Consider the following 25995-nt stretch of genomic DNA (forward strand, 5'->3'; position numbering starts at 1 on the left):
CCACTCCTAGGAACCAAGTGTCCGGCTGATGTTTGCCCATAAGGCTGGTCAGGTCATCGAGCAGTTCCTGCCCCAGTCCAGCCGGGAAGTAGATCGAGACCAGTCCAAATGTACCCCCCCAAAGTTTCCCCAGTGCCATTACAAATCGTCCTCGAGGGTCTTGTTTTAGGGCCTGTAGGGCAAACCGGACACGTTTGTGTATAAGAATAAGCGTGCCTCTGGATCCCATGGAGTATCCCTCATGGTAAGCGGTCCCATAATTGGTACGAAGAAAAAATTAGCATTGTGTCCCAGCAAGGTGAGTTTCAGTGAGTAGGGCTACATCGGGAGGGTGCCTGGAGAGTAGTTGCTGGACCAGGCGCCTTTTAATCGTGGAGCCCAGCCCGTTCACATTCCAGGTAAGTCCCTTGACTTGGGGCGTGTGGTCATTGGTGGATGAGACTGGTCAGTTGGCATCTGACAGGGCTGTCGGAGGGCCGGGCAGGCGGTGCGTGCGGTGCATGGCGGTGTGGTGCAAGATGTACAAGGATTGGCGGCTGAGGTGCTGCTTGTGTGTGGTGTGGCTCCAACTGGCCAGGATCCAAACCTTCCCTTGATAAGTACCGGGGAAGGCTGAACCCAGGGTAACTAATAAATTCTCCCCAATAAACCTTTGCCACCCCCACCCAATACTCCTCCCCAACACGAAGTACCTGTCGCCCAAACATTGCTGACGGTCAAAAGAGGTAGAGCGTCAGCATAAACTTCCCTTCTCCAGCATGGGGTCTGGCATGGATTCACATGCTCATGAATATTCCCCGTCGTCGGGCTGGGAATCCTCGGTAAAGAAAAATCAGTATCAGTATCAGTTTCGTTTCTGATCTGTCTTTCGTAGTATTAACCAATCACTGATCTCTGCTTCATACTGACCACAGCCAATGACTGCCATCTCCCTAAGCCCCGCCTCTGGCAGCCATCTTCAGATTTTTACCGCACGTTCAAGTGTTGGGATCCTCGTGCTATTGCTCTCGAGCTTTAGTGCGTTTTCACGCTTTTTCTTAGGAAAATTCTCTCTTTTTCGGTCAAAGAGCCTCAAGCTCCACCGTTTCTTTATCCGATCAATGGGGACCTGTGTCGGATTCTTCTCCGCCCCTCAAGGGTGAAGATTTCGTCGAGCCACGCTTTTGGAGGACTCCAGAAGTTTCTCAGGCCCATCTCGGACATGGCCCAGGAGAAGGGAAGCTCGACGCCCGGAAAGCTGTTCAGGGTCTGCCCTGGATGCCGGCTTCAGAATGTCTTTAAGGAGGATGAACACTCCCTTTGCCTCTACTGCCTGCATGAGGACAAGACGCACGTGGAGAAGGACTGTGCGTTTTGCGGCAATATGTCGGAGCGGACCATGAAGGACCGCCATCTGCGTCTCGCCAACTGGCTGGAAGGGAAGAGCCCGTCAGGCGAGAAAAAGGTCTGAGCGGTCTTCTAAGACCTTTGAGGGCGCCCCGGCGATGGGGGCCCAACAGAAGGCCAAGCACCACGAGTCCGCTGGCACCGGGAGCACTGAACGGTCGGGCTCTACGGGTGCCAGGCAGGGCGCATCCTCCCCGGCTCCATCAACCACGAGCCAACGCTCTGGCACGGGTAAGAGGAAGGCCGAGCACCCGGCGAAGCTCCTGGAGAGACCCCGGTCGAGCTCGAAGGCCCCATCGGTGGGGGAGCGAGGTGGTGACCCCCCCCCCCCCAAGGAGAAGGCGGTGAGCGCACCGAAGGTGGTGAAAGCCGTGATCTACCCGGCCAAGGCATCTATCGAGACAGTCGCGGCGGCCCTGGCTCAGCCTGTGGAGGCTACACCAGTGGTGGCGACCTCGGGGCCCAGAGTCTCCCTGCCACCGCAGAGGGAGTCCTCTTTCATGCCCATCAACAGGACCCCCGTGAAACCTCCGACGGAGAAGAAAAAGGGGGGGGCAGGAGGTCGTCGTGGATTCGGCCTCAACCTCTGAAGAGGAACTGATCGAAGTCTTAAGCCACGGCGTTGGCGTGGAAGAAGACCAGCCCGTCGGGAGGGACCCCGACGTCGGAGACGACGATAACGTCGAGGGTGCCGACGGGGCTCCTGACCGCCCGTCGGAATCCCCTCAACCAGTGCCACAAGACAACTCTGCGGCCATTTTGTTGGCTATACAGTCCTTATGCTCGTAGATAAGGACAAGATTGCCGTTACCACCAACGGAGGAACGGCTCCCGACGGGGGACCCGGAGCCAGGCCCTTCTGGGAGCCCTCCTCCTAAGAGAAGAAGGATTCATCCTCCACCTCCTTTTCAATCATCGCGTCCTGCTCAGCCCTCCTCCCCGTCCACGACCCGTGGGGATGATACGGGGATGGACACGGCCGCGACGGGTACAGACAAGGCTTACGACTAGGATCTCCCGTCGTCACCTCCTCCCCGGGCTTCCCCGCCCGACGAGATTGGATCGTTTCATGCCATGATCGCCAGGGCATCCGAGCTTTTCCAACTCTGCCCGGAAGAGAAGTAGAAGGAAGACTTCCTTTATCAACGGCGCGAGACCAAGAGGAAAACGGTCCTCGCTGTACCTCTAATGGACGGTATCTGGGATGAGGGTCTCGCCCTCCTCAAGAACCCATCCACAACGCCTGCGAGAAGGGATTGGTACGAGAAGAAGTACCGGGTCCCGGACGCGGCCCCCTTGTGCCTTCGGGCACAGCCGACCCCGGACTCTGTCGTCTCCGCGGCGGCCAGGAAGAAAGCGGGGGGGGGGCCTCGGCCTCTACGTCAACCTCCCCGCCGGACGACGAGGGAAAGAAATTGGACACGATGAGACGCAGAGTCATCTCATCGGCAGCGACAACGATTAAGGCTGCCAACGCCTTGGCTATCGTAGCCCGCTATGACAGGGAGTTGTGGTACAAGATCGCCCCCCTGCTGGACTTCCTACCAGACAACAACAGGGCGGAGGCCGTAGAGATCTTGCAGGAAGGAGAAGTGGCGTCGGACCACACCATTACGATTGCGACAACATCGCTGACACTGGATTTCGCCAGTTGGGCAACGGCGTGTGCCTTAGACGGCTTGGATGGCTCAAGGCAACGGACTTCCGGCAGGACGTGCAGACCAGAGTCTTGGACATGCCGTTCGACGGGAGCAACCTTTTTGGGAAACCGGTGGACGATTCCCTACAAGCCATCAAGACGGACACGGAGACGGCCCGGGCTCTTGGTGTTCTCCAGCAACGACGGCCTTTTTCGTTGCCTTTCGGAGCACCGGAGGCAAGCAGGGTGCCTCCAAAGGTTCCGGCGGCGGATATTCCACTTACCGTCAACCGGCCCGTTCGTCTTCACAGGAAGCCTACAGGGGACAAGGCAAGTCGGGCGGACCCCACCGTCGTCGCCAGGGAGGACAAGGCGGCAAAGCCTCGTCGAAGCAGGACTGAACCGGCCGTGGGGTCGGGGGCCCCCACCGAACCATCCGGTGAGAGGCCGGCTGGGGAACTTCGTCAGCATGTGGGAGTCCATCTCCACCGACCGTTGGGTGCTGGACGCCCTGGCCCAGAGTCACGCGCTCGAGTTTCTAAAGAAGTGCCCGCGCGTCCCTCCCGTGGCCAGGAAGGAACATCACGTCCCTCAACTTCTCTTGGAGGTAAAGGCGATGCTCAAGAAGGGCACCATCGAGCTCGTCCCAAAGAGGCTCCGGGGCTCCGGAGTTTACTCAAGATACTTCCTCGTGAAGGAGAAAGGAGGATGGCGTCCCATCCTGGACCTACGACGACTGAACAAATTCATCAAGGCACAGAAGTTCCGGATGGTCACCCTCCAGCACGTCCTGGGTCAGCTGGAGGAGGGCGATTTCCTGTCGTCGTCGGATTTGGAGGATGCTTATTTCCATATCCCCATCCTAAAGGGACACCGAAAGTTTCTCAGGTCTGTGGTCCAAGGGCGTCACTACCAGTTCAGAGCCCTTCCCTTCGGATTGAGGTCGGCACCCAGGGTGTTCACCAAGTGCCTCGCACCGGTGGCGGCGCGGCTGCGCCTGGAGGGGATCCAGGTCTACCCCTACCTGGACGACTGGCTCATCCGAGCAAAGACAAGGGAGCTTGCCGCGGAGCACACGGCGAGGACCGTCCAGCTACTCACGGACCTGGGATTCTCCATAAACTACGCCAAGTCCCACCTGGTGCCCGCGCAAGACACACTGTTTCTGGGAGCGAAACTCGACACAGTGGCGCTTCTGGCCTCTCCGTCGGAGGAAAGGACGAGGGCCATCTTGGGCAAGGTGCAGTGGATGCTGGTTGCAGACGCGGCCAGGGTGAGGTCCATCAAATCCCTCCTTGGAATGATGTCTTCTTGCATTTATCTCATCCGCCTGTGCAGGCTTCGGATGCGCCCGCTACAGGAGTTCCTGGACGCTCGCTGGATCCAGACGACGGGCAGCTTCGAGGACAAGATCACACTCGACGAGAGCTTCCGACGAGCAATCCGGTGGTGGGGCACCCACGCGCATCTGACGGCGGGCATGGACTTCCAGACCCCGGGTCACCTGAAGACAGTGACCACGGATGCCTCCCTGGAAGGGTGGGGAGCGCACACCGAAAATCTGCATGCGAGAGGCCTTTGGCTTCCGACAGAGAAGTCCCTCCATATCAACGTCCTGGAGCTCTGTGCAGTGTTTTGGGCCCTCAGGTCCTTTCTTCCGTCCCTCAAGGGCAAGGTGGTGAGGATCTTCACCGACAACACCACCACCATGTTCTACATCAGGAAACAAGTCGGTACCAGATCCCCAGCCCTGTCCAAGGAGGCGCAGGATCTGTGGCATTGGGCCGTCGCCCAAGGGAGGTTTCTGGTGCCGTTTCATCTGGCAGGAATAAAAAACACCATCGCCGACTCGCTCAGCAGAGAGCTGCGCTCGTGCATGAGTGGGAACTACAACAGGATCTAGTGGACCGCCTCTTCCGACGGTGGGGCACACCCGAGATCGATCTGTTTGTGACGGCGACGAACTCCAAGTGCCAGAGGTTCGCCAGCAGGTTTCCCCAGCCGAGGAGCATGGGCGATGCTTTCTCGTTCCCCTGGGAGGGCCTGTTTCTATACGCGTTCCCTCCATTGCCGTTGCTGATCCGGCTCATCAACCAGCTCAAGAGGTCACGGTGCAGGATGATGCGTGGCCGAGGCAGATATGGTTCCCGGACTTTCTGGACGTGTCCCCGTCAACCAAGCTGCCAGTGGACGCGGATCTTCTCTCCAGGGAAGGAGGCGCCATCCACCATCACGACCCGAAGTCACTGAACTTGCAGGCCTGGCTCCTGCAGCGTTAGAGTTTGGAGGTTACGACATACCGGCCGACTGCAGAGAGGTTCTTGCAAAGGCCAGGGCGTCCTAAACTCTTAAATGCTATGGACACAAATGGAAGAGGTTCTCTGTCTGCTGCCACGCACAGAAGATTAACCCTCTACGGATTACGGCTCACCAAGTACTGCCGTACCTACGGACGCTGGCCAAGGCTGGACTGGCGCACGCGTCCATCAAGATTCATCTTGCTTCGATCTCCCGATACACCAGAACCACGGGACGGACGTCTTTGTGGTCTCATCGTCTGGTGAAAGAATTCATGAAGGGACTGTTCAGATCGTTCCCGCCGGTGAAGGCGTGGGAGGTCAACGTGGTGCTGACCAAGCTCATGGGACCTCCGTTCGAGCCTCTGCACTCAGCTCCGTTGAAGTTCTTGTCGAGGAAAATAGCGTTTCTTGTGGCCATCACCTCAGCACGACGGGTGGGAGAGATCCAGGCCCTTTCCTGCAAACCCCGTACTTGACATTTCAAGACACGAGGGTAGTGCTCAGGACGCACCCCTCCTTCATGCCCAAGGTGCCGTCGGACTTCCACCTCAACGAACCCTTGGTGTTGCCTGTTTTCTTCCCGTCGCCGGCTGAAAGGACTTTATACTCGCTGGATGTGGCTAGAGCGCTGAAGTTCTACGTGGACCGCACAAAGAGTTTTCGGAAGACGTCACAACTTTTTGTGACCTTTTGGACCTGTCAATCGGGAAGGCTCTCTCGAAGGCTTCCATTTCCAGATGGCTCTCCGGCTGTATCATGTACTGTCATCAGTTGGCAAACCGACCGCTGCCGAGCCATCCGAGAGCCCATTCCACCAGAGCGATCGCAGCTACCACGGCGTTCCTATCTGGTGTGCCCTTGCTGGACATCTGCAGGGCTGCTACGTGGAGGTCGACGCACACTTTCACGAAATTCTACTGCGTCGATTGGGATTCCAGGGAGGAGTCCAGGGTCGGTCAAGCAGTGCTGCGCAACCTGTTCGCCTAAGGTGAGCCTGGTGAGGAGGTAAGAATTGCTTAATGTTGAGTTTTGGATGTAATGCTTAATGTTGAGCCTTTGCCACCTCCCGTGGTTGTGCATGTGTGTACTGCTATGTATTCTTTTATTCATGAGCATGTGAATCCATGCCAGACCCCATGCTGGAGAAGGAACAAGTTACTTACCTGTAACTGTTGTTCTCCAGCATGGGTATGGCATGGATTCACATGCGAACCCTCCCGCCTACCCCTCTTCATTTGGTCATACTGCCACTTCACTTGCTACCAAATCTGAAGATGGCTGCCAGAGGCGGGGCTTAGGGAGATGGCAGTCATTGGCTGTGGTCAGTATGACACAGAGATCAGTGATTGGTTAATACTACGAAAGACAGATCAGAAACGAAACTGATACTGATTTTTCTTTACCGAGGATTCCCAGCCTGACGACGGGGAATATTCATGAGCATGTGAATCCATGCGAGACCCATGCTGGAGAACAACAGTTACAGGTAAGTAACTTGTTCCTTATTAGAGTTCAACTATGAAAACTTGAGGGGGGGGGATTAGAGAGTTTGTTGTGTCTCTTTCTCCCTTAAAAGCCCCGATGGGAGAGTAGCTTCCTCCCGATTACCGCCTTGAAAAATATGTGAGCCGCCTCTGGTGGTGTCACAGGGCCCATCTACGGTATCAACCAAAAGAGGGTTGCAGGCCTGCCAGGAGGTTGATCCCCGGACAGAAGTCACGGCGGGAGTTTGTCACCTCCGTTCATCGGTGGGTCCACTAGCGGTGGTTGGTCCGGCCTGCGGCGACGGTCCGATGGCGGCCTGGGGTTTCCATTCCTATTGCTTCGGGGTGTGGACCAGTCCCCCTCGATGTGCTGCTCCGCCCAGCGCCATGCTTCACTGGGGTCATCAAAGTGGACCGTTGTCCCTTTATGGTAAATTTTCAGCTGGGCAGGAAAGAGCAGCCCGTATTTGACTCCAAGTGCCTGCAGTTGCTTTTTAAGCTTCCCGAAGGATTGTCTCGCCTTCTGTACCTCCTTCGTATAGTCGGGAAAGAAGGCCAGTCTGGCCCCATTAAAGGTGATTGTGCCCTTGGTTCTTGCGAGCTGTAGCAGGGCATCTCGATCCCGATAGTTCAGAAATCTCGCTATTAAAGTGCGTGGAGGGGCGTCGGGCGTTGGCCTGCCTGCAGACATGCGGTGTGACCTCTCAATGGAAAAGAATTTCGAGAAAGACTGTAGGTCGAACAGGTCTGTCAGTAATTGTTCAAGGAAGAGTTCCATGGTGGGTCCCTCTTCTTTCTCAGGGATACCAAGAATGCGGACGTTGTTCCGCCTGGACCTTCCTTCGCTCTCTTCTACCCTGGCTTCCAGGGCCTTGAGTGTAGCCGTGACTCCGTGGAGTTGGTGTTGCACATTGCGGAGGCCGTCTTCCGTTGTTGAAATGCGCTGCTCTGCTTCCCCAGTGCATGCGGACAATTTCTGCAGATCGTGTCTGAGGAGGGAGACATCTAGACTTATTCGGTCTCTCTTTTGCTCCATGGATGAGCGGGAGTCTGCAATGGCGGCCATAACATCCTTGAGGGAGAGCGTGTGTTCGATGTCCGCGTCCTCGAAGTGCTGCGGTGGAGGATCCACGATCTGCGACGAAGGAACAGTGTATTGCTCAATCCTGTTCTGCATAGTGGACTTCCTAGTCTTTTCTTTGCCCATGGTCGCCGCCCGGCCTGGCAGCCGTGGTTCTATGGCCGTATTCCCGCTGGGATCTCAGAGGGTGCGGGCAAATGGTGAGGGTGTTGTGGCCCCCTTACTCCTTTCAGAGGGGGGTAGGTTGTGACTACCAGCCTGGCACGGCGCACGGGTTGCGAGGCTCCCTGGGTCAGGCAGTTCCCAGCAGGTCGGCGTCCCCTCGAGGGAGGGATTTGGAGCTACGCGGGGAGTCCTCGGTGGATATGCACTGTTGATTCAACTATTACAGGGCGACACCGGTTTCAGAGTCACGCTGTGCCGCGGCGGTACCCTCGGAGGGCGCCTTCTCCGGACGAGGCCTTAAGCCCGGGCCAGCACCGGCGCCGCCAGTGGGAGTGGTGAGGCCTGTCGACGAGGGCTGCTCGTATCACTTGCAGAGGATGGATGGGGGGGTCCCTTCACCTCAGTTTCTCCCGCGTCGGTCAAGGCTAGTGCACAGCCCCTGGGGGCCTGGGCGGGATCTCGCTTGCGAGGCGACAGCCACTCCGAGTCACACGAGTCCTCCAGCTCACTCCTTCGCTCTGGGTCTTGGGCCAGTGGCCGATCGGCGCGGCCCTCCGGGGCAGGAAACGTTCCTCCGTGCAGGATTCAGAGGGGTCGAGAGAGCGCCACTCCAGGCCGTCGCTGCGCCCAGGCGGCCATCTTGGGAGCACTCTAGTCGGCCACACGCCAAACTTCCCCCCAGGCTTTGCTTCGCACTCGTCAGCCGGTTTCTTCCGTTCGCCGGTCCAGATGGACACGGTGATATCCGCTGTAAGTAGTGGTTATTTTTACACTCCGTAGTTGGCGGTAACAGGCGGTTTTAACAGGATTACTGCGGCGGTTGCGGGAGCGACAGAGACCTACGTCTTTCCCATCGCGCTGTTGGCCACGCCCCCCAATGCCACCATCTTGAGCATCGCCCCCCTTCCCATCATTGCCAGGGGGAGTTTCGCCCAGAACTTCATGCTATTTTACAGTTTCCGAACCATTCTAACTGTTTCTTATGCCTATGTTCATCTTCTACTGTGTGATATATTCCTATCCCCAGATACCTAAAGGTCGTGGTCTCCCATGGTATCTGAAGTACCGGCAAGTTCTCCGCCATGAGCCCTCTATCTGCCCAGCGGAAACACACAGGATTTGCTTGGGTTCACGGCTATACCTGAGAGTTCCTCAAACCTGTCTTCCACTACTAATACATACTGCAGATTTTCCTCTGGGTAGCGCAAATACAATAACATATCGTCTGCATGTAGAGAGATTAAGTGTGGTGTTTCCCCAACTACAATGCCCATTTCGTCCTACTGCTGTCTCAAATAGATCGCCAGAGGTTCCGAAGCCAGAATATACAACATGGGGGACTAGGGGCATCCCTGCCTAGTCCCTCTACCAAGTTGCCACCTCTCAGAAATCACAGCTCCTGTCTTCACTCTCGCTAATGGCTCGCTATATAGAAGTTCTACCCAGTGGAGATATCCCGGTCCCATATCATAGCTAGCTAGGGCCGCTTTCAGCCACGGCCCCCTGACCGAATCAAATGCCTTGATCGCATCCAGTGACACTATCGCCATTTCGCTAGTGCTCCCTTCAGTATGTTCAATCACTCGGTGGAGTCGCCTCAAATTATTCGAAATATTCCTGTTTGGGACATATCCTGTTTGATCAGGGTGAATTAATTTGGTTATGACCTTTTTCATTCTATTTGCTAACACCGCTGTTAAGATCTTACTATCTTGGTTTAACATCGATAGGGGTCTATAGGAACTACAGTCGCTACCAGGCCTGTCAGGCTTGGGGAGTGGCACAATGACCGCTTTGCGCAGTGATTCTGGTAGTCTCCGAACTTCATATGCTTCGTTAAGCATTTCCAGCAGTGGGGGGAGAATCTCTGTTTTATATGCCTTATAAAATTCGCTTGGGAGTCCGTCAGTTCCCGGGGTTTCACACGTGGGCAGATGCCTCACCACTTCTTCTAACTCTTCTAGAGTGATCGGGGCATCCAGCTCCTCCCTCTCTTCTACACTAACCTGGGGTAGCCCAATGTCTTCCAATATATTCTCTATCTCCCCCCTTCCTGTCTCCCGTCTCGTCTCCGTACAAACGTCTATAATAGTCTACAAATTCTTGGTTAACCCCTTCCTGCGTGTCCACTACATCGCCATTATCTCTCACTATTGTTCTAATTGGGGGCCTAGGAGTCTCGTTTTTGTAAAGCCATGCAAGGATTCTTCCTGGTTTGTCGCCTGTTGTCTTTCTATGTATTTTCTATAATTAAGATTGCATAATCTATCCCAATATCCTGCACATTTCTGCTGCATGCCCAGCGCCTTTTCTGTATCTGCCTTTAGTGTTACCGCCCGTTCCAATACCCTCTCCAATTCCTTCTCAGAGTCGTGTAATTCGGTCAGAATCCCATCCTGCAATCCCTTAGATTGGCTATGGCTATTCCTCTCACTACCACTTTAAAGGCTTCCCAGAGTGTGCCTGCTGTCTTTACACTGCCAGTATTTATCTCGAAATAACTTATTATTTCCTCTCGCATATCCTCCCTAAATACGCTGTCTTTAAGAGCTTCTGCGTGCAATCGCCATGTGGGTATCCTGCCCCTAGGGGGTCGGTACTGCCATGATAGCAACAGTGGCGGGTGGTCTGAGAGGACTCTAGCCTTGTATTCCGCCTGCGGTATTTCGGTCAGCAACTCCTGTGTGACAAATATTTAGTCCAATCTTGTATGTAGGCCCTGTGGGGCCGCGTAATGCGAATAGTGTCTATCCTGCGGATGGCATATTCTCCACGCATCTGCAAGCCCAAACTCCGCCAATAGGGCATGTAGTGCCTTTGCAGCCGGGGTGGGTCTAACTATTTTGGTGTCTGATCTATCGATGGTGGGGTCCAACATACAGTTGAAGTCTCCCCCTCCCGCAGTATGCCCCCCCCCACGCTGCCACTGAGTTTACTATACAGGGTCCTAAAATACGCAGCTTTATCTTGGTTCGGAGCATAAGTATTCACAATGCAGATTTCTCTGTTTTCCACCATCCCTCTCTACCTGCGAGCTCAGCAACTGAAACGGAACATGCGGGGCTACCCATGTGATCACCCCTCTTGCGTAGGCGGAGTATGTTGCCCCCACCATTGTTCCTCTCCATTTTTTCCTTATCACTTCTAGTTTCTTTCGTTAAATGAGTTTCTTGTAACATGGCTATGCCCACTTTCTGTCTACATAGATACATCATTACCTTGTTCCACTTTAGATAACTATTGAGCCCCCTAACGTTCCAAGTGATTATCTTAAGGTCTCCCATGGCTCATCTCGTTTTTCGTGAAGTGTAGGCTTACCCCATAACTTTTCCCCAACTATAACAAACCACAGCACAAAACCCCTTCCCTCCCTCCTCCCCATCCTAACCCAACCCCAACTGTTGCCCAGCTCCATCCCTGGATCTCAGGCTCCCCGCGTTTGGGTCTACCCTGATAACCGGGCAAGACCCCAGCAGGGCGTCACCGCACTATCGGTGACCTAACTAAACCTAAATGGGGGATGTACAGGTTGGTCCTGCAAGGCCCCTAGTTAAAGTCTGAATCGCAGTATTCACGGATCATGAGCGACTATATTCAAGTCCCATAGTCTTAAGTTCTGAGACCCCCCTGGGGCCCCTCTCGTGCATTACTTATCTGCATCACCTCCTTCTCCTGTCCGAACGTCCGACTCCTGGGGGCAATCCTGCGTGTCGAGCCATCCCATGGCTTCGTCCGGAGTTTCAAAAAACAAGGTTCTGTGCTTGTGAAAAACCTTCAGTTTGGCCGGGTAAAGCAGCATGTATTTATGGCCCACTTTTCGCGACCTCCTTTTGACTGCCCCAAAGTTCATTTTGCTCCGCTGCACCGTCAGGGTGTAATCCGGGTAAGCCGTTATGCTTGCCGAGCCTCTTTTGTATTGTCCCACCTTTGCAGAAATGTTCCAGGATCCTTTCACGATCCCTGTAATTAAGTATTTTAGCGATCACCGGCCTAGGTGGGCCTCCTGGTGGCGGTCTCCTCGTTAGGGCCCTGTGTGACCTTTCCACCGCGAACCCCTCAGACAGTGCTCCTCCAGTGATTTCTTGTAGCAGCATTGTTTCGACAAATTCCGTGGGGTTATGGCCTTCCGCTCCTTCTGGTAGTCCAACAATACGGATATTATTCCTCCGGGCCTGTCCCTCTGCCTCCTCCGCTCTGCTCTCCAGATTACCCACTCGTTTTACCAGGGCGTGAAGCTCCGACCGGTGGGAAGCACAATCCGCCGTGTTGGGGCCCACCTCCTTCTCAAGGTTCTCCGTGCGTTCCGCCAGAGACCTTATGTCTTGCCGCAGCAGATGCACGTCCTCCTGCACTGCCCCGACCTGGAGCTCCAGTGCTGTTTTTAGTTCTGCCACCGCCAGTTCGAGCTTGGTCTCCCAAGCTGCCTTCAGATCGGCTATCGCTTCGAGGACATACTGATTCGCGCCCATGGTGGCACTGCTCCCACTTGGGCTTTGTCTTTGCTCCTGGCTCCCTCCGGGCCCGGCGGCGTCTTTGTGTATTCCTCTAACGTGGGTTGCTTACTTTTTCAGTCTTGGAGCTTTGTTCGACATGGCGCTGTGCCTATGAGTCTTAGATCAGCCCCTTCACCCGTGGTCCTCAGTCCCAGCAAGGGTGGGTTCTCACCGTCCTCTAAGGGCCGGTGAATTCTGCTAGTTCCTTCGTTCGTCCACTCTTTGTTCGGGGCACTCCACCAGCGTTTCCCCTTTTGCTTTTTCTTTCTCCACAGCCATCCGGGCTGGGCAATGTGATTAGTATTTCGTATCCCTAGCGATCTTCCTCTGCTGCCGTAGAACGGAGACAGCTCCTCCATCTCAGGGGTGCGCCCCTCGGGATCTCTTCGTTCTGGTCCGTGGCCATTTTGGTGCCCTCCGCGCGGCCAGCCACTCAGAACAAAGCGGTCTTTTCTCAGCCGTAAATTTGCAGTCAACCTGCTCATGCTCTGCTCTGTACCTTCCCATGCCTGCACGTCCTTTTTGGGCCGCCACTGATCAGAAAAATATGCGTTTCTTGGTCGGATCAAGTTGTCGGATCACAGAGCTCGCAGGGTTTCCAGCCTATTCCATGGCTGCCAAGCCACGCCCCCCCTTCCCAAGCCCTCCTTCATATGCTCCAGGTGGACGCGCAGTTGGGCAGCACAGAAATAAAGGTGGAAGTCCGGCAACCCAAATCCCCCCCCCTCCTCCCTCGGCAGAGTCAAGGTGGCCTTCCCGGTTCTCGGGGTCTTCCCCTGCCATACAAAGGCTTGAATCCCATTTTGTAGATCTCGAAAGGATTGTGCTGGGACGTTGGTTGGGAGCGCCGTGAAAAGGTACAGAAGTCGTGGCAATACGTTCATCTTTACTGCAGTCATTCGGCCATACCATGAGAGGATCATTTTACCCCATCTCCTCAAATCTGACGTTATCTCTGCCATCGTGGGGTCATAGTTAGCAGTACCCAGTTTCGTTATGTCTCTGGTGAGAACCACCCCCAGGTACCCTACAGCGGCACTCTCAACTTTAATCCCGTGAAACCTGTCCAGAGGGTCTAGCACTGGGTCTTTTATTCTCATTGGGAGCAGGACGGATTTAGCAGTGTTAATTTTCAGGCCGGAGAAGCGACCAAATGCGGCCACCAGGGCCAGGAAGGGTGGGAGCGAGGAGCCCGGGTCCACCAGGTAGGCCAGAATATCGTCCGCGAACAGGGAGAGCTTGAATTCGACCTCACCTCTTCTAATACCCTTGATGTTCAGATGAGCTCTAATCGCTATTGCCAGTGCCTCCATTGTGAGGACGTATATCAGGGGGGGAGAATGGACAGCCCTGCCTTGTCCCTCAGGAGAGGGGGAACGATTCAGACAGCTTTCCGTTCACCTGGACCCTCGCCGTGGGGGCTTTATAGAGGGCCGTCACCCAGCTCATGGTGTGAGGCCCGAAGTGCATTCGTTGGAGGAGGAGTTCCATGTATCGCCACTCGACCCTGTCAAAGGCTTTCTCCGAGTTTAGGGAGAGGACACATGCGTCGAGCTCCGATGTTTGAGCGAAATGGAGCAGGTCTATTGTTTTGCGGATATTATCCAACCCTTGCCTGCCTCTAAAGAAGCCCACCTGGTACCCATGGACTACCTTCGGCATTATTCCCTCCATCCGCCTCCCCACCAACTTGGCCAAGATCTTAACATCAATATTTAAAAGCGATATGGGGCGTTAGGATGAACAATACGCAAGATCCTTCCCCTCTTTGGGCAGAACTGCTATTATGGCCCCCATCATGGACTCGGGGAGGATGCCCCCTCCAGCGCGGCGTTGAAAACTCTCACTAGATACGGGGCCAGGGAAGAGCGATTTCTCTTGTAGAAATAGACAGTGAAGCCGTCTTCCCCGGGAGAAGTTCCCACCTTCATCCCACTAATCACCTTGTCCACCTCGTCCTCAGTTACCGGGCCCTCCAACCCCTCTGCCATCTCCCTCGAAAGGGATGGGATCTGTATGGAGTTCAGGAAGTCTATCTGGGAATCGTCTCCGTCATATTCAGACGAATAGAGGGTTTTGTAGTATTGGCGAAAGGCCTCTCCGATATGGGGGGGGTCGCAGCCTAGGCTCCCCCGGGCGTCTCTCACCTCCTTCATCCTCCTACTTCTTTGGACCTCCCACAACTTCCATGCTAGGATCCTATCCGCTTTGTCCCCTTTGTCGTAGTATTTTTGCTTCACCATTTGGAGACTTCTCTCCATTTTATGTAGTAGTAGGTCTTTTAGCTGGAGTCTATAGTCCTCCAGCGCTGCCACCCGGTCAAGCTCTAGGGCTTGTTCCGGGGAGATCCCCGGTTGGAGGCGGGCTATTTTTTCTCGCAGGGCTTTCTCCTGGGCCTCTCTCTTTTCTTCAGAGCACCTATTTTTATGAGGACCCCTCGTAGGGTTGCCTTAAAGGCGTCCCATAGAGTGTGCGCGGCCACCTCCCCGTTATCATTAAGTTCAAAGAACTCCGTTATGGAGTCCAAGACCTCCTGGGCGTGGACCTCATCCTTTAATAGGGCGTCATTACATTTCCAGCGCCCTCTGCGTTCTCTACACCAACCCATTGCGAGGGTAACTCGGACCATATCGTGGTCTGACCAGGGGACAGGATCTATCCTATAGCCTGCAACGTATGGACAGAGGATCTTGTCCACCAAGATGTAGTCTATCCTAGAGAAAGAATTATGGATGGCTGAATAATAGGTAAAGGAGGGGGCCCCTGTCCTGGGGGTGGGGATTGTATCCGTCAGGCCCAGGTCCCCATTCACCCTCCGAAAATTCAGCGCCATTGCTTCATCCACGGGTCTGATGTTTTGGTGGCCCACCCATATTCGATCTATGGTTGGGTCAAGGACCATATTGAAATCCCCTCCCACCACCAGTGGGCCTTGCACGAACAGCTTGTGCCTGTCCCTTACTTCTTCCCAGAACTGGGCCTGCCCTTCGTTCGGGCCATACGGGCCATACATGCCAGGGTTAGGGGGGAGCCCTGTAGGGAGCCCCGGACCAACAGGTACCGACCCTCGGGGTCCTTCAGGATGGCCTCTTTCTTGAAACCCACGTCCCTTGCCACCAGTATGGCCACCCCTCTTTTTTCCCCCTTATGGGATGCATGAAAGACATCTTTGATTTTTTCCCCCCCTCGCATTTTGGGTTCCTTCCCCCTTGCCCAGTGCGTCTCTTGCAGGAACAGTAGGTCAAGTTTCGCCCTCCTGAACTCCCTGCTAACCAAAGACCTCTTCGTGGGGGTGTTGAGTCCCCGCACATTCAGGGTACCCACTCCCAGGGCCGACCGGCCATCAGCCATAGTCTGTTTCCTCCTCTATTGGTCAACAACATCGCATCGCTCCTCCCTTCTCGCTCCCCTTGTCTCACCGTTTGGACACTTTCAGAACTTTTCCCCAACTGCCCTCCACACCCACTATCAAACAAACAAACCCCAACTAATACGTGTAACCCCACCCCCCTCCCCAGTGTCCAGCCAGTTAGTTACACCATTTCTGGCATTTTGGCCGGTCCACCAGTCCGCCCTCCTCGGCCAGGCGATCATTTCAAGACCCAATTCTGTGAGCCCCCCGCCCCCGTGTCGTCCCCTCGATTTCCCCCTGCTTTACTTGCTGTTCAGGTGGATTCTGGATTCGGCATAGCCTCCTATTTTTCAGATCCCAACCAGCAAGCGGTCAGGACACTTCGGGCGTCTCCGTAATCCTCACTCACTCCGTTACTGGCTGGGACCCCCAGGGGCTCACCCCTCAGAATCATTTCGCTCTCCCTCCTTAGCAGGAGAGGGTGTGTTAATTTTCCTAAATTTCCGTGCACCAGATTTCTTTCTTTCTTTCGCTCGATGGACCCGGACCATTTGCATCGCTTTGGACCGGCCCAGTTGGTCCCCTTCGAGGGGTTGGCTCTGTCATAGTCCTGGATGGCTCCCTTGATGTCCTCCTCTGTGATCAACATCGTCCACTGGCCCTGGTATTCCAAAGCTTAAGGTAGAAGGCGTAGCCCCATCTGTACCTTACCCCCTTCTCTTTCAGCAGCTGCGTGAGGGGGTGACACATCCTACGTGTAGCCAATGTGTATGCGGAGAGGTCTTGGAAAATGGAGACCTGGGAGTTGTTGTACATAATCACTTGAGCTTTCCTGGCGGCCTCCAGCACCCGCATCTTCTCCGAGTAGTAGTGGAACCGGACCACAATCGTTCGGGGTCCCCCTGCCCGTCCCCCTGCTCTGTGCACCCTATCAAATGTGAGTTCAGTGATCATCTCTTCGTCAAAGAGGAGGGCAATAACGTCTCGCACCACTCGAGTGACCTCTTTCCGTCTCCCCCTCTGCTTCCGGAACTCCGAAAACTCTGAGGTTATTCCTCTGTTCCCTATTTTCGAAATCGTCCATTTCTCGACCTCTCCTTCTCCCTCTTTTCAAGGGCAGATAACCTCATGTTTGTCTCCACTTCTAGGGTTGTTGTTGACGATTGATTGGATTCAACCTGAAGGAGTCTATCCTCAACTTTGTCAACCCGTCGATCCATTTTTTCAAACTTTTGGGCAATGTCGGAGCGCATGTCCCTTATCTCTTGTAAAATTGAGGCAAAGCCCCTTTCCATAGCTGCTGTTGAGGGTGTCGAGGCTTCCGGATGGGCCATTTCACCGACATGGGGCGGGCCGCTATCGTTTAATCCTGGCTCTTGGTAGCAGTATTTTTGCAAGGTCCTTTGCCAGCTCATCTGATTGCCCCCGGGCTCGCTGATGAGTGTGCCACCGTTCTGTGGGGGGCTGCAAGATCACCTTGCAGGTCTGCCGGTGCCACACTGGCGGAGGGGCCCTCTGGGGAAAGACAGAATGTGGGGGGGGCTTCCCCCCTCTTACTTCAGTATATCCTGACAGTACTTGGGGGGGGGGGGGGGGTGGGTCGGAGCTGAGCGGGCACACGCCCCGCCTCCCTCTGGCAGGGGCTTCGCACCCAGAGCTGAGACCCCTGTGCCTCCGGCATCCTCAGTGCACTCCTGAGAGGGAGTGGGGCTGTCTTGCTTGCTGCGGGGTGTTGGGCCACGGCCCTGTCCTGATTTTGGTGATGATGGGGGCCCTTCCAAGGGTGCCCCCAACCTCCAGCCGTGGAACGCTCCCCTGGCGGCGGGAGCCGGGCCCCGACAAGGGCAAAGGTGGAGGATGCACCCCCCCACCCCCGCAGGGGTGTTACAGCCTAGTCCCGGTGTCTCCCCCGCTCTGCGCCGGAGCTCCGGAGGCTCCTCGGGGTTGGCAGACGCAATGGCGGGGGGGGGACTCACGGCCCCGGCACCCCCACCCCTACCTGTCCAGGGCCCGAATCGGGGGAATGCACCCTCCCTGCGTCCGGGCACCAGTCTCCGGCGGCCCGCGCCGCCCTCGCGGGAGAAGAGAAGAGAGGCCACCGCCTCGATTGGATGTGTTGGGCCCGGTCCCCGGGGGGGATCAGGAAGCCCCGCTCAGTAGACCGCTTGCGTGGGGCTGGGGGCCTGTGGCAGCGTGGGGGGCCGATCCCTCCAAGCATGGCGGACCACAGCTCCTCCCCCGGCCCCGCAGCAGCTTGGGCCCTCTGAGGCGTTTGATCTCCGCCTTCCGAGGGACCCCCGAGCGTCGCTATTCTGCTCGGCGGGGGCCCCGTGGGTTCACAGCACGGTCCGGCTCCTTTGTTCTCGTTCTCCGTGGGGGGGTCTCAGGGTGGGGGGGGTGGATTGGCGGCTCAATCCTCGCTGCGACCTGGTCACGGACGGAGCTCGGGAGTCAGGCAGCCATTGCCTGTGCGCCCCCTGGTGGCCTCCGCCAGCCATATTTTGATGTCTATTAATTCTGTTATATTTGGATTAAACGTGAGATAGGCCACTGTCATACAATACAAACATTTTGTTAGTCCTTTAGACTAAGGTATCCTTTGGTGTTGGCACACGTAGGCAGAGTTGTGTCATCAGCGTATTGGTATATGCTGATGTATTTTGAGATGTCTCCCAAAGGTACAACATGGAGATTGAACAACATATGTGCAAGAATGGACTCCTGGGGGACTTCACATGTTACTGGGATAGGTAATGACTTATTGGATTTTGATATAAGACCTTGAGACCTATAGGCCAAGCAAGAGGTAAACCACTTCAGAACTGTGCCCTCAAGGCTCATGCAATCTTTTCAAATTGAAAGCATAGTTTGGTGATTAATTGTGTCGAATGCCACCGATAGATCAAGTAAAACCAGTAGGCATGCTTTTCCATCGTCTGTTATTTTGAGTATATTATAAATAAGAAGTGGTGCAGCTGTTTCCATTCTATGATATTGGCGAAAGCCAGATTGAAATGGTGGAAGTAGAGGGTGTTGACTAATCTGTTCGTTAAAGTACTTCGAAATAACTTTTTAAAGAATGCTACCCGAAAAAGGAAGACTACTAACATGCCTAAGATTAGCATATTCATCAAAATCTAGCAACAGTTTTAGGACACTGACCTATCACTGTTTTGGGACGTGTGCTCCTTGCCAATTCATACCTCTCTGCTCTTACTGTGTAAGTGGGCCATTCAGTGTTTCAGTTATTCTTGTATTGTGACTCTTGATTGCTTTGTGGGAGGTGCTGGCGATAAGTCGTTCACTCAGGATTAGTACTTTCAACTTGCGGGTGATGGTAGATGGATGCAACAACTGGGAGTACGACAATACATACTCTGAATGCATATGTAGAATCATTGGACCTGCTTTGTCGATATTTACAACCAGTCATTTGAAATAGTGTATTCCCTTTGTTTTGTTTTTTTGTTTCGTTTTTTTAAGGCCTGGAACCCTTTCGAATTGGACCCTATACAAATTTTGTTAACATCGGGGAGCGCTGTAATGTGGCAGGATCAAGGAAGTTTGCTAAACTCATTATGGCAGGACTCTTTGAAGTAAGCATTTCATCTTTTTATGTAGACTTTTGAAAACAATTTTGACTTGCAATAAAAGAAAGATCTTAAAAAAAAGACGTTATTGGTGGTCTAACAAAGTGAACTGAATTGGGGGAAAGCCCAGATTAGATAAGTAACTCCATTTCTGACTTTGCAGTAAATATTAATTGTGCATGATTTTTAAGATGTTTGATAAAAATGTTTTAATAGAGCATACACTTTTACTTTTTTTTTTTTAAGAAATCAATTTCTGAAGTGGCTCCCTTTCTGTATAAATGCAGGGTATCAGTCAAATAAGACTTTGCGTATAATATTTCTATTAGCCCTCTTACAAGCTAAAACCAAGTGAGCCATTTAAGAAAACTCAATTGAGGGAAATATAGTAATCTGTGCAGAGCTTGTAAAAAATCACAATCTCATTTTAATGCTTTTTCACATTGAGGGCATATATTCTTTAAAAACATTGGGCATCATTACAAGTTTGGCGGTGCAGGAAAAGTGGTGGTAATTCCGTTGGGAGTGGGACCAAGCTTCATTTGCATGTGGTCTTTCCCCTTTTTGTAATTACTTGGCAGGCAAAGAACGATGGTCTGGAGGGTTGCCCAGAGCAATGCCAGAGGTTGAGATTAATTCTAAACCTTTCAGCCATCACCTCTTTTGTTTTGCGGTAATTCCGTTACCGCCACTTTTTTTTTTTTTTACAGTAAGAGTAACTGCCGTTTTCCCTACATCACCAAATTATTGTTGCTGGAGGTAAATCCTCCACTTTACCCCAAATAATCTGTGTATGTAGCAGTTAAACCACCCTACCACCACTTGTAATCCAGTGATCACTTCACAGAACCAAGTGGCAGTAATAGGGTAATAGTTTCTCCAGCATTGGATCTTTCATTGATTCACATGCTCATGAATATTCCCTGTCGTCTGGCTTGGAATCTGTAATATTAAAGCAGTTTAGTTTTAAAGCTTAAAACTGCTTGTCACTTATATAGACTATCGCGGTCACTTTGGATCATACTTCCCCAGCCAATGACATTAGTCCTCCTTAGCTCAACCCTTTGTGGCCATCTTCAGATTTTTACTGCATGTTTACGTGTTGGGAGTCCTTGTTGTTTTGGTTCTCGGAATATCAAAGTTTTTGTTTTATTTTTGAAAGAATTTTTCAATCCTTTTCTTCAACATCATCACTTTAGTGACTAGCAAGTATGGGTGCCCATTTCCCGTGAAGATCTCAACCATCAATGGATCTTCCTCTTCATAAGTGTGAGGCCTCTGTCATTCTCTGATGATGGATGCGAATGAGAGCCTTTTCAAGGCCTATATGAAGTGTCGCCTCAAAAATGTCTATGTAGAGGACCACCACGACATGGACCATTGCTCCATCTGCCAGTCTTTTTCTTGGAAGACTCATACGGACCGTCACTGCAGATTGGTGTCTTCGCTGGAAGAGGGAGCCGGGCACACTGACTCGACCTTGGTCTGCAGTCATTCCTCTGCCAGAATCTGCAGACCCATCGACCATACTCCCTCGTCTAAGAGCTTAAGATCACACAAAGAACCTTCCCTTGGGAAGAAACTTAAAAGGGGACACAAGTCACAATCTTCGAGTGTGGATTCTTATTTATTTTTAAAATGTTTATTTATAAGAAACCGTGCCAGCAAACAGGAATCAATACAGTAATCAGGTCATTGAAAAGCACAAACCAACGTTAACGGAAGGAAACAAAACATAAAAACAAACAAACAAGGCATCCAATGTTATTTAGCATACACTGTCCCGATATTCAGCGCCACATCCGAGATAGGAGTAAGCGGGCAGGAAGAAGCCAGCCTGCAGTCTTATGCAACCACAGCGGTCCCCTATTGCTGCAGCAAAGCGAGCTCCAAGCAAACCCAGCCTCAAGTCATATATTTATCTAGAGGAGCACCATGTGTTCACCGGGGCCTATCATCCGATCGGCTAAACATTGCAAGGAATAGTGCATTCCAGACTGCTATGTTCTCAGTAGGTTCCCAGTTACCTTTCTGCATAGCCCTGAACCAAGTCCTGGTTTCAGCCGTGCCCCATAATTTGAGATCGCTGCGCCAAAGACAAAACTGTGGACCCCCATTCTGCTTCCAAGCCATATCTACTCTTCTCTTAGCCTACACACAAGCCATGTCCATGCGTTTGATGACTGGCCTGTTTTTCACCGGCCTGAGATAAGCGCAGAGCAAGCATTCTCCAGGGGACCACTGAATTCTCTCGCCCTTACACATGCCAGCAGGACCGCACCTTCAAACAGTTGCAGAACCTGTGCATGATATCCGCGTTATCACCATTACACCAGGGGCAGCTAGGAGTCACCCTAGTATCACATTTAGCAACTCTACAGGGAGTCCTATATGTTCTGTGCAACACGTTAAGCTGGATAAGGCGAAATAGGACATTGTGGGAGACCACCTTAACAAATTGGAGCGCATTGTTCCATTGGGCATCACTGTCCCAAGTCACTTTTCCGTTGCAACCTTAATTTCGTACCGCTCCCATATTCCGCTTTCAACAAGCTCCATACAGCCTGGATATCTGTCTCCAGCCATCCTCTAGGTCATACAATAAGGACACCAGCCCAGTAGGCTCTGGTTCCTCAGGCCAATCAGCCCACTTACACTTAGCAATCTTGACAAGCCGGTTATATCTCAAAAATTGACCCTTAGGGAGCCCCTCGGTCTGTGTCATCATCAATTAAAGTTTATTCGGATAAAATCCATAAACCACAACAAAGACATTACAAAAACATATAAAATCCATCACAATATAAATATTCGAATAATCAAATCAATCAGGTAACGGCAACAGTTAAAAGTTTACAAGTTAAAATGAATCATCCAATAAATGCTTCCTACTGTTTGTGATTTTCTTAAAAATTCCAAACACCCCCATACCACAGCAGTTGATTCGGCAGATAATAAAAAAAATCAAGGCAGGTCGACATTGATTAAAATTAGCTTCTCTCAACAAGGGTAGAATGCTCTTTTTTTCTGATGTCACGATAAAATGGGCAGAGTAACGCAAAATGAAACAGATCTTTCTTTCCTGCACTGCAACCAGGGCAGACAGTAGACTGCTCATGTCTTTGTATTGTCTCTGAGCCACAAAAGATTAAAACAGGCTCTGGTAGGTGTCCTGCGGTCTGAGATTGTATTGCTATGCAGCACGTAAGGTTGGATTACATCTATCTGTGTAATTAGTGAATGTTTCCTGTTTGAAGCTACTGAAAGCCCAGATGTTTCCCGATTATTTAAGGTTAATGTACAAAACTTCTTCTTATACTTGTTAGTGTCAACTGAATTTAGTAAACAACTTAATACATTCATGTTTAATAAACACTTTGAAATGAAGTTCAGCCTTGGGATCCTGCGCCAAAAGGACCCCAGCAGTAGGCCTTTAATGTTATCGTGAGTGAGAGTAGCTCTTGTATTTGACCAAATAGACAGCCCGTGCAAGAGAGGTGCCATGTGATACTGAGTTCTGTATGTACTGCAAAATTTGGAGTAGAGCAAGGGAGGCCCAACCGTTTCTTCAACAACAAAAAAAGTCAGTTACCTCAATACTTGCTCTTTTTTCGTTGCCCAGAGAGCCGCGCCATAATTAGTCACGGCTTTGGTTTGTGCTTTATAGACTTCAAGATTGAGGTTAATTGACTGGCCCTGACACAGATTCACAAATCTTGTGATGCCACCTAATGACTGTTTCATTTTGATGCTCTGTTTCTAAATGTGGGACAGCCCTTGCCAATTTTCAGTAAACAGATACCTAGATAATCAAATTTAGACCCTTGTGGGATAATAGCATCATTGCTCAGCATATTGTGCATTTTGATGTTCTTGCGCTCCCCTCGAAAACAAGCCATTTCTGCCGATTTGTTGGTGTTGACTGTTAACTTCAAATCAGAAATAAAACTGGTATGGACATCTATTAATTTCTGCAAGGCTTTCAGGGTGCGGGCAATTAAAACCATATCGTCTTCATATGCCAATATGGGAAGTGGTTTGGTGCCCACCCTTGGATAGGCTGCCATTGAGTCCATCAAAGCAGCATTTAGCCCATTAATATACAATGCAAACAACACTGGGGCTACAACACATCCCTGACATACTCCTGAGGCTACCTCAAAGTAGTTTGTACACTGCCTCTGTTCCCCAAATCGTACACAAGCTCGTGTGTCCTCATGAATGATTTGCAATATTTGTATTAATTCGGCCGGGTAGCCCATGGACCCAAGCACCTGCCAATGTGAGGCCCTGTCCTCTCGATCAAAGGCTGTGCCCATGAAGGCAAAATAGATCGGTTCTCCCTTTACAAAAATAGAGCCACCCCAAACAAGCATAAGTTAAGACCTTGATCTGGAGTACCCAGTCCATGCCAGAAGCCATATTGAGTTTCTGAAAAGATTTGCCTGTGGAGAATCCAGTACTCCAGGAGTTGCAGAATTATGCGTCCAAAGACCTTGAAGGAGGTGTCTAGGAGAGAAATCGGCCTGTATGCTAAAGGGTTTTCAGGATCGCCCTTTTTAAATATGCGGTAAATGATTGCAGATTTCCATGATTGAGGAAATACACCTGTCTCCAAATAGGAATTGAAACATGTTGTCAAAAGTGGGACCTATAAGTCCAGTTCCCCCTTAAATTAATCTGCAGGCACTGCTTCAGGGCCAGGTGCACGGTTTTGCAGTTGTTGTTTAACTGCCGTTTCCACCTCCTTCAAGGTCGGACGTACAGTAGAACGCCGGTCACCACCCTCAAACCTGGCTACCTGCCCCTTAAACAGAGACGTTAAGTGATCTGACCATGTTCTGGCTCCCACAGGGTTTTCCCTGTGTGTCTTTACCATGTTATATAATGGTCCGCCTGCGACAAAGTCCCCACATTTCTTTGAGTCCCTGTTGGAGGCAGCCAAAAGTATTTTTTGCCAAGCTTCAAGCTCCAGAACACTTTTCCTAGTCTCCAGTGACTTTTTGTTAATTGCCCTTGCCCTGATGACATCGCCCCTGGTGCTGTCCTTGTTATTTAAAGTTCCCTTCAAGTTATTCTGTGCGATCCTGCATGTCTCGTGAAACCAGCTAGTTGGTTTAATTTTGCTTGTTTTGAAGTTGCGCTGAAAGAAATCTGTCATGGATTTCCACAGATTTTCTGAGTCAAGCGTGATTTGATGTGGCTCAACGTCATGACCAAGGATGTGTGTAATGGGGTCTAAATACAAACTCACCCCAGTATGTGGAGCAACTATCGGATCCCACTTTGCCCATTTTATCCTACGCTTGCAATGTAGGTTGATTTCACATAGTTTCAATTGTGGATGGGCAACAGTGGGGAAGGGGCAGGATGGTCCTGTAAAACCAGCCTCAGCGGGAAGTGGTCGCTGGCTATTACCTCCACAACTGCAAAATCCACAATAAGATGCCAATGTTGGACGTGCATACAAAAATAATCAATTATTGATGTGCCCTGTGTGCTTGCAAAAGGTAATCTTGCCTAGTACATCTGAGTGTATGCGTCCATTTAAAGAACGGAGCCCCCATTCCATGAACGACTTGTTTAGCTGTAGTCCCCTTGAACAGATTGATCGTCTGACATCTGTGGGCGTGCAATTCCATAGGCAATGTCTTCACCCACATCTGTCAGATCAATAGGTATCCCATTGCCCAATATTGTGTTAAAATCACCTCCCAGAACCACTACCGTGTGATCAGCCACCAGATTTACAATTGTGGATTCAAACAGATGTTTTAGAGCCCCACAATTAATTGGTTTCTGATGCATGTGGGCTGTTATAAAAGTTTACCAGCAGCATTTTATGGCCCCGCTCAGGTGTCCCTACTATGTCTATTATATACAATGTATAATAGAGTATGGACATTCTGTTCCATCTGTTCCATCGCTTCAATGTGGAAATTTAAGGTGGATTTTATCAGTGTTGCCATTCCCCCCCCCTAGCAGCCTTTTTGTTTTTCTGTGCTGGGTTTTAGAATGAGACATAGTCGTCCAACCGGACGGATGCTGTCATCCACGTTGACTGCAAAAGAATATCATAGGTCATCATGTAGGACACTACGTTCCTCTTTTGTAGTTTTGATGCCACCCCTGCAATATTCCAACTAAGAAGAGTGATGACACGTTCAGAATGATGGACAGGCTCTTCTGTGGCCATACAGTCGCCCTCCTCATGCATCAAGAAAGTTGGCATTTGATCTCCAACCTCTGGTGGTTTAAAATGCCCTCCTCAGCGGGCCTTGGTCGGTCCAGTTCCTCAATGTCTGCCTAAGTGTCAAAGCAGTTTGAGGTGATGATTGCCCGCCTCCCAGTCCATGCACCTCTCAGACCCATACAAAAAGGGTGTGTTAACATGCCCCTACCCTTTGTTGTCTCCCATTCCACCTGCTGAGAAGTTAAAGGGTTGCAGTGCACAGGGTAGAAGGCAGCCAGTGCTTGTGTTAATATTGAGCCCCATCGTCTGCCA

General features: G+C 51.9%; 1 protein-coding gene across 1 annotated transcript in view; it reads left to right on the forward strand.

The window, feature by feature from the left end:
• Positions 1 to 25995, forward strand: part of MTR (5-methyltetrahydrofolate-homocysteine methyltransferase) — a 1960411-nt gene that overhangs the window by 801164 nt on the left and 1133252 nt on the right. The window contains exon 13 of the mRNA XM_069607970.1: positions 19384 to 19496. Within this exon, the coding sequence (XP_069464071.1) occupies positions 19384 to 19496 (113 nt within the window). The remainder of the gene's footprint in view (positions 1 to 19383; positions 19497 to 25995) is intronic.

Source organism: Ambystoma mexicanum, chromosome 4q (assembly GCF_040938575.1).
Source record: "Ambystoma mexicanum isolate Mex_15411 chromosome 4q, UKY_AmexF1_1, whole genome shotgun sequence".
Taxonomy (NCBI): domain Eukaryota; kingdom Metazoa; phylum Chordata; class Amphibia; order Caudata; family Ambystomatidae; genus Ambystoma; species Ambystoma mexicanum.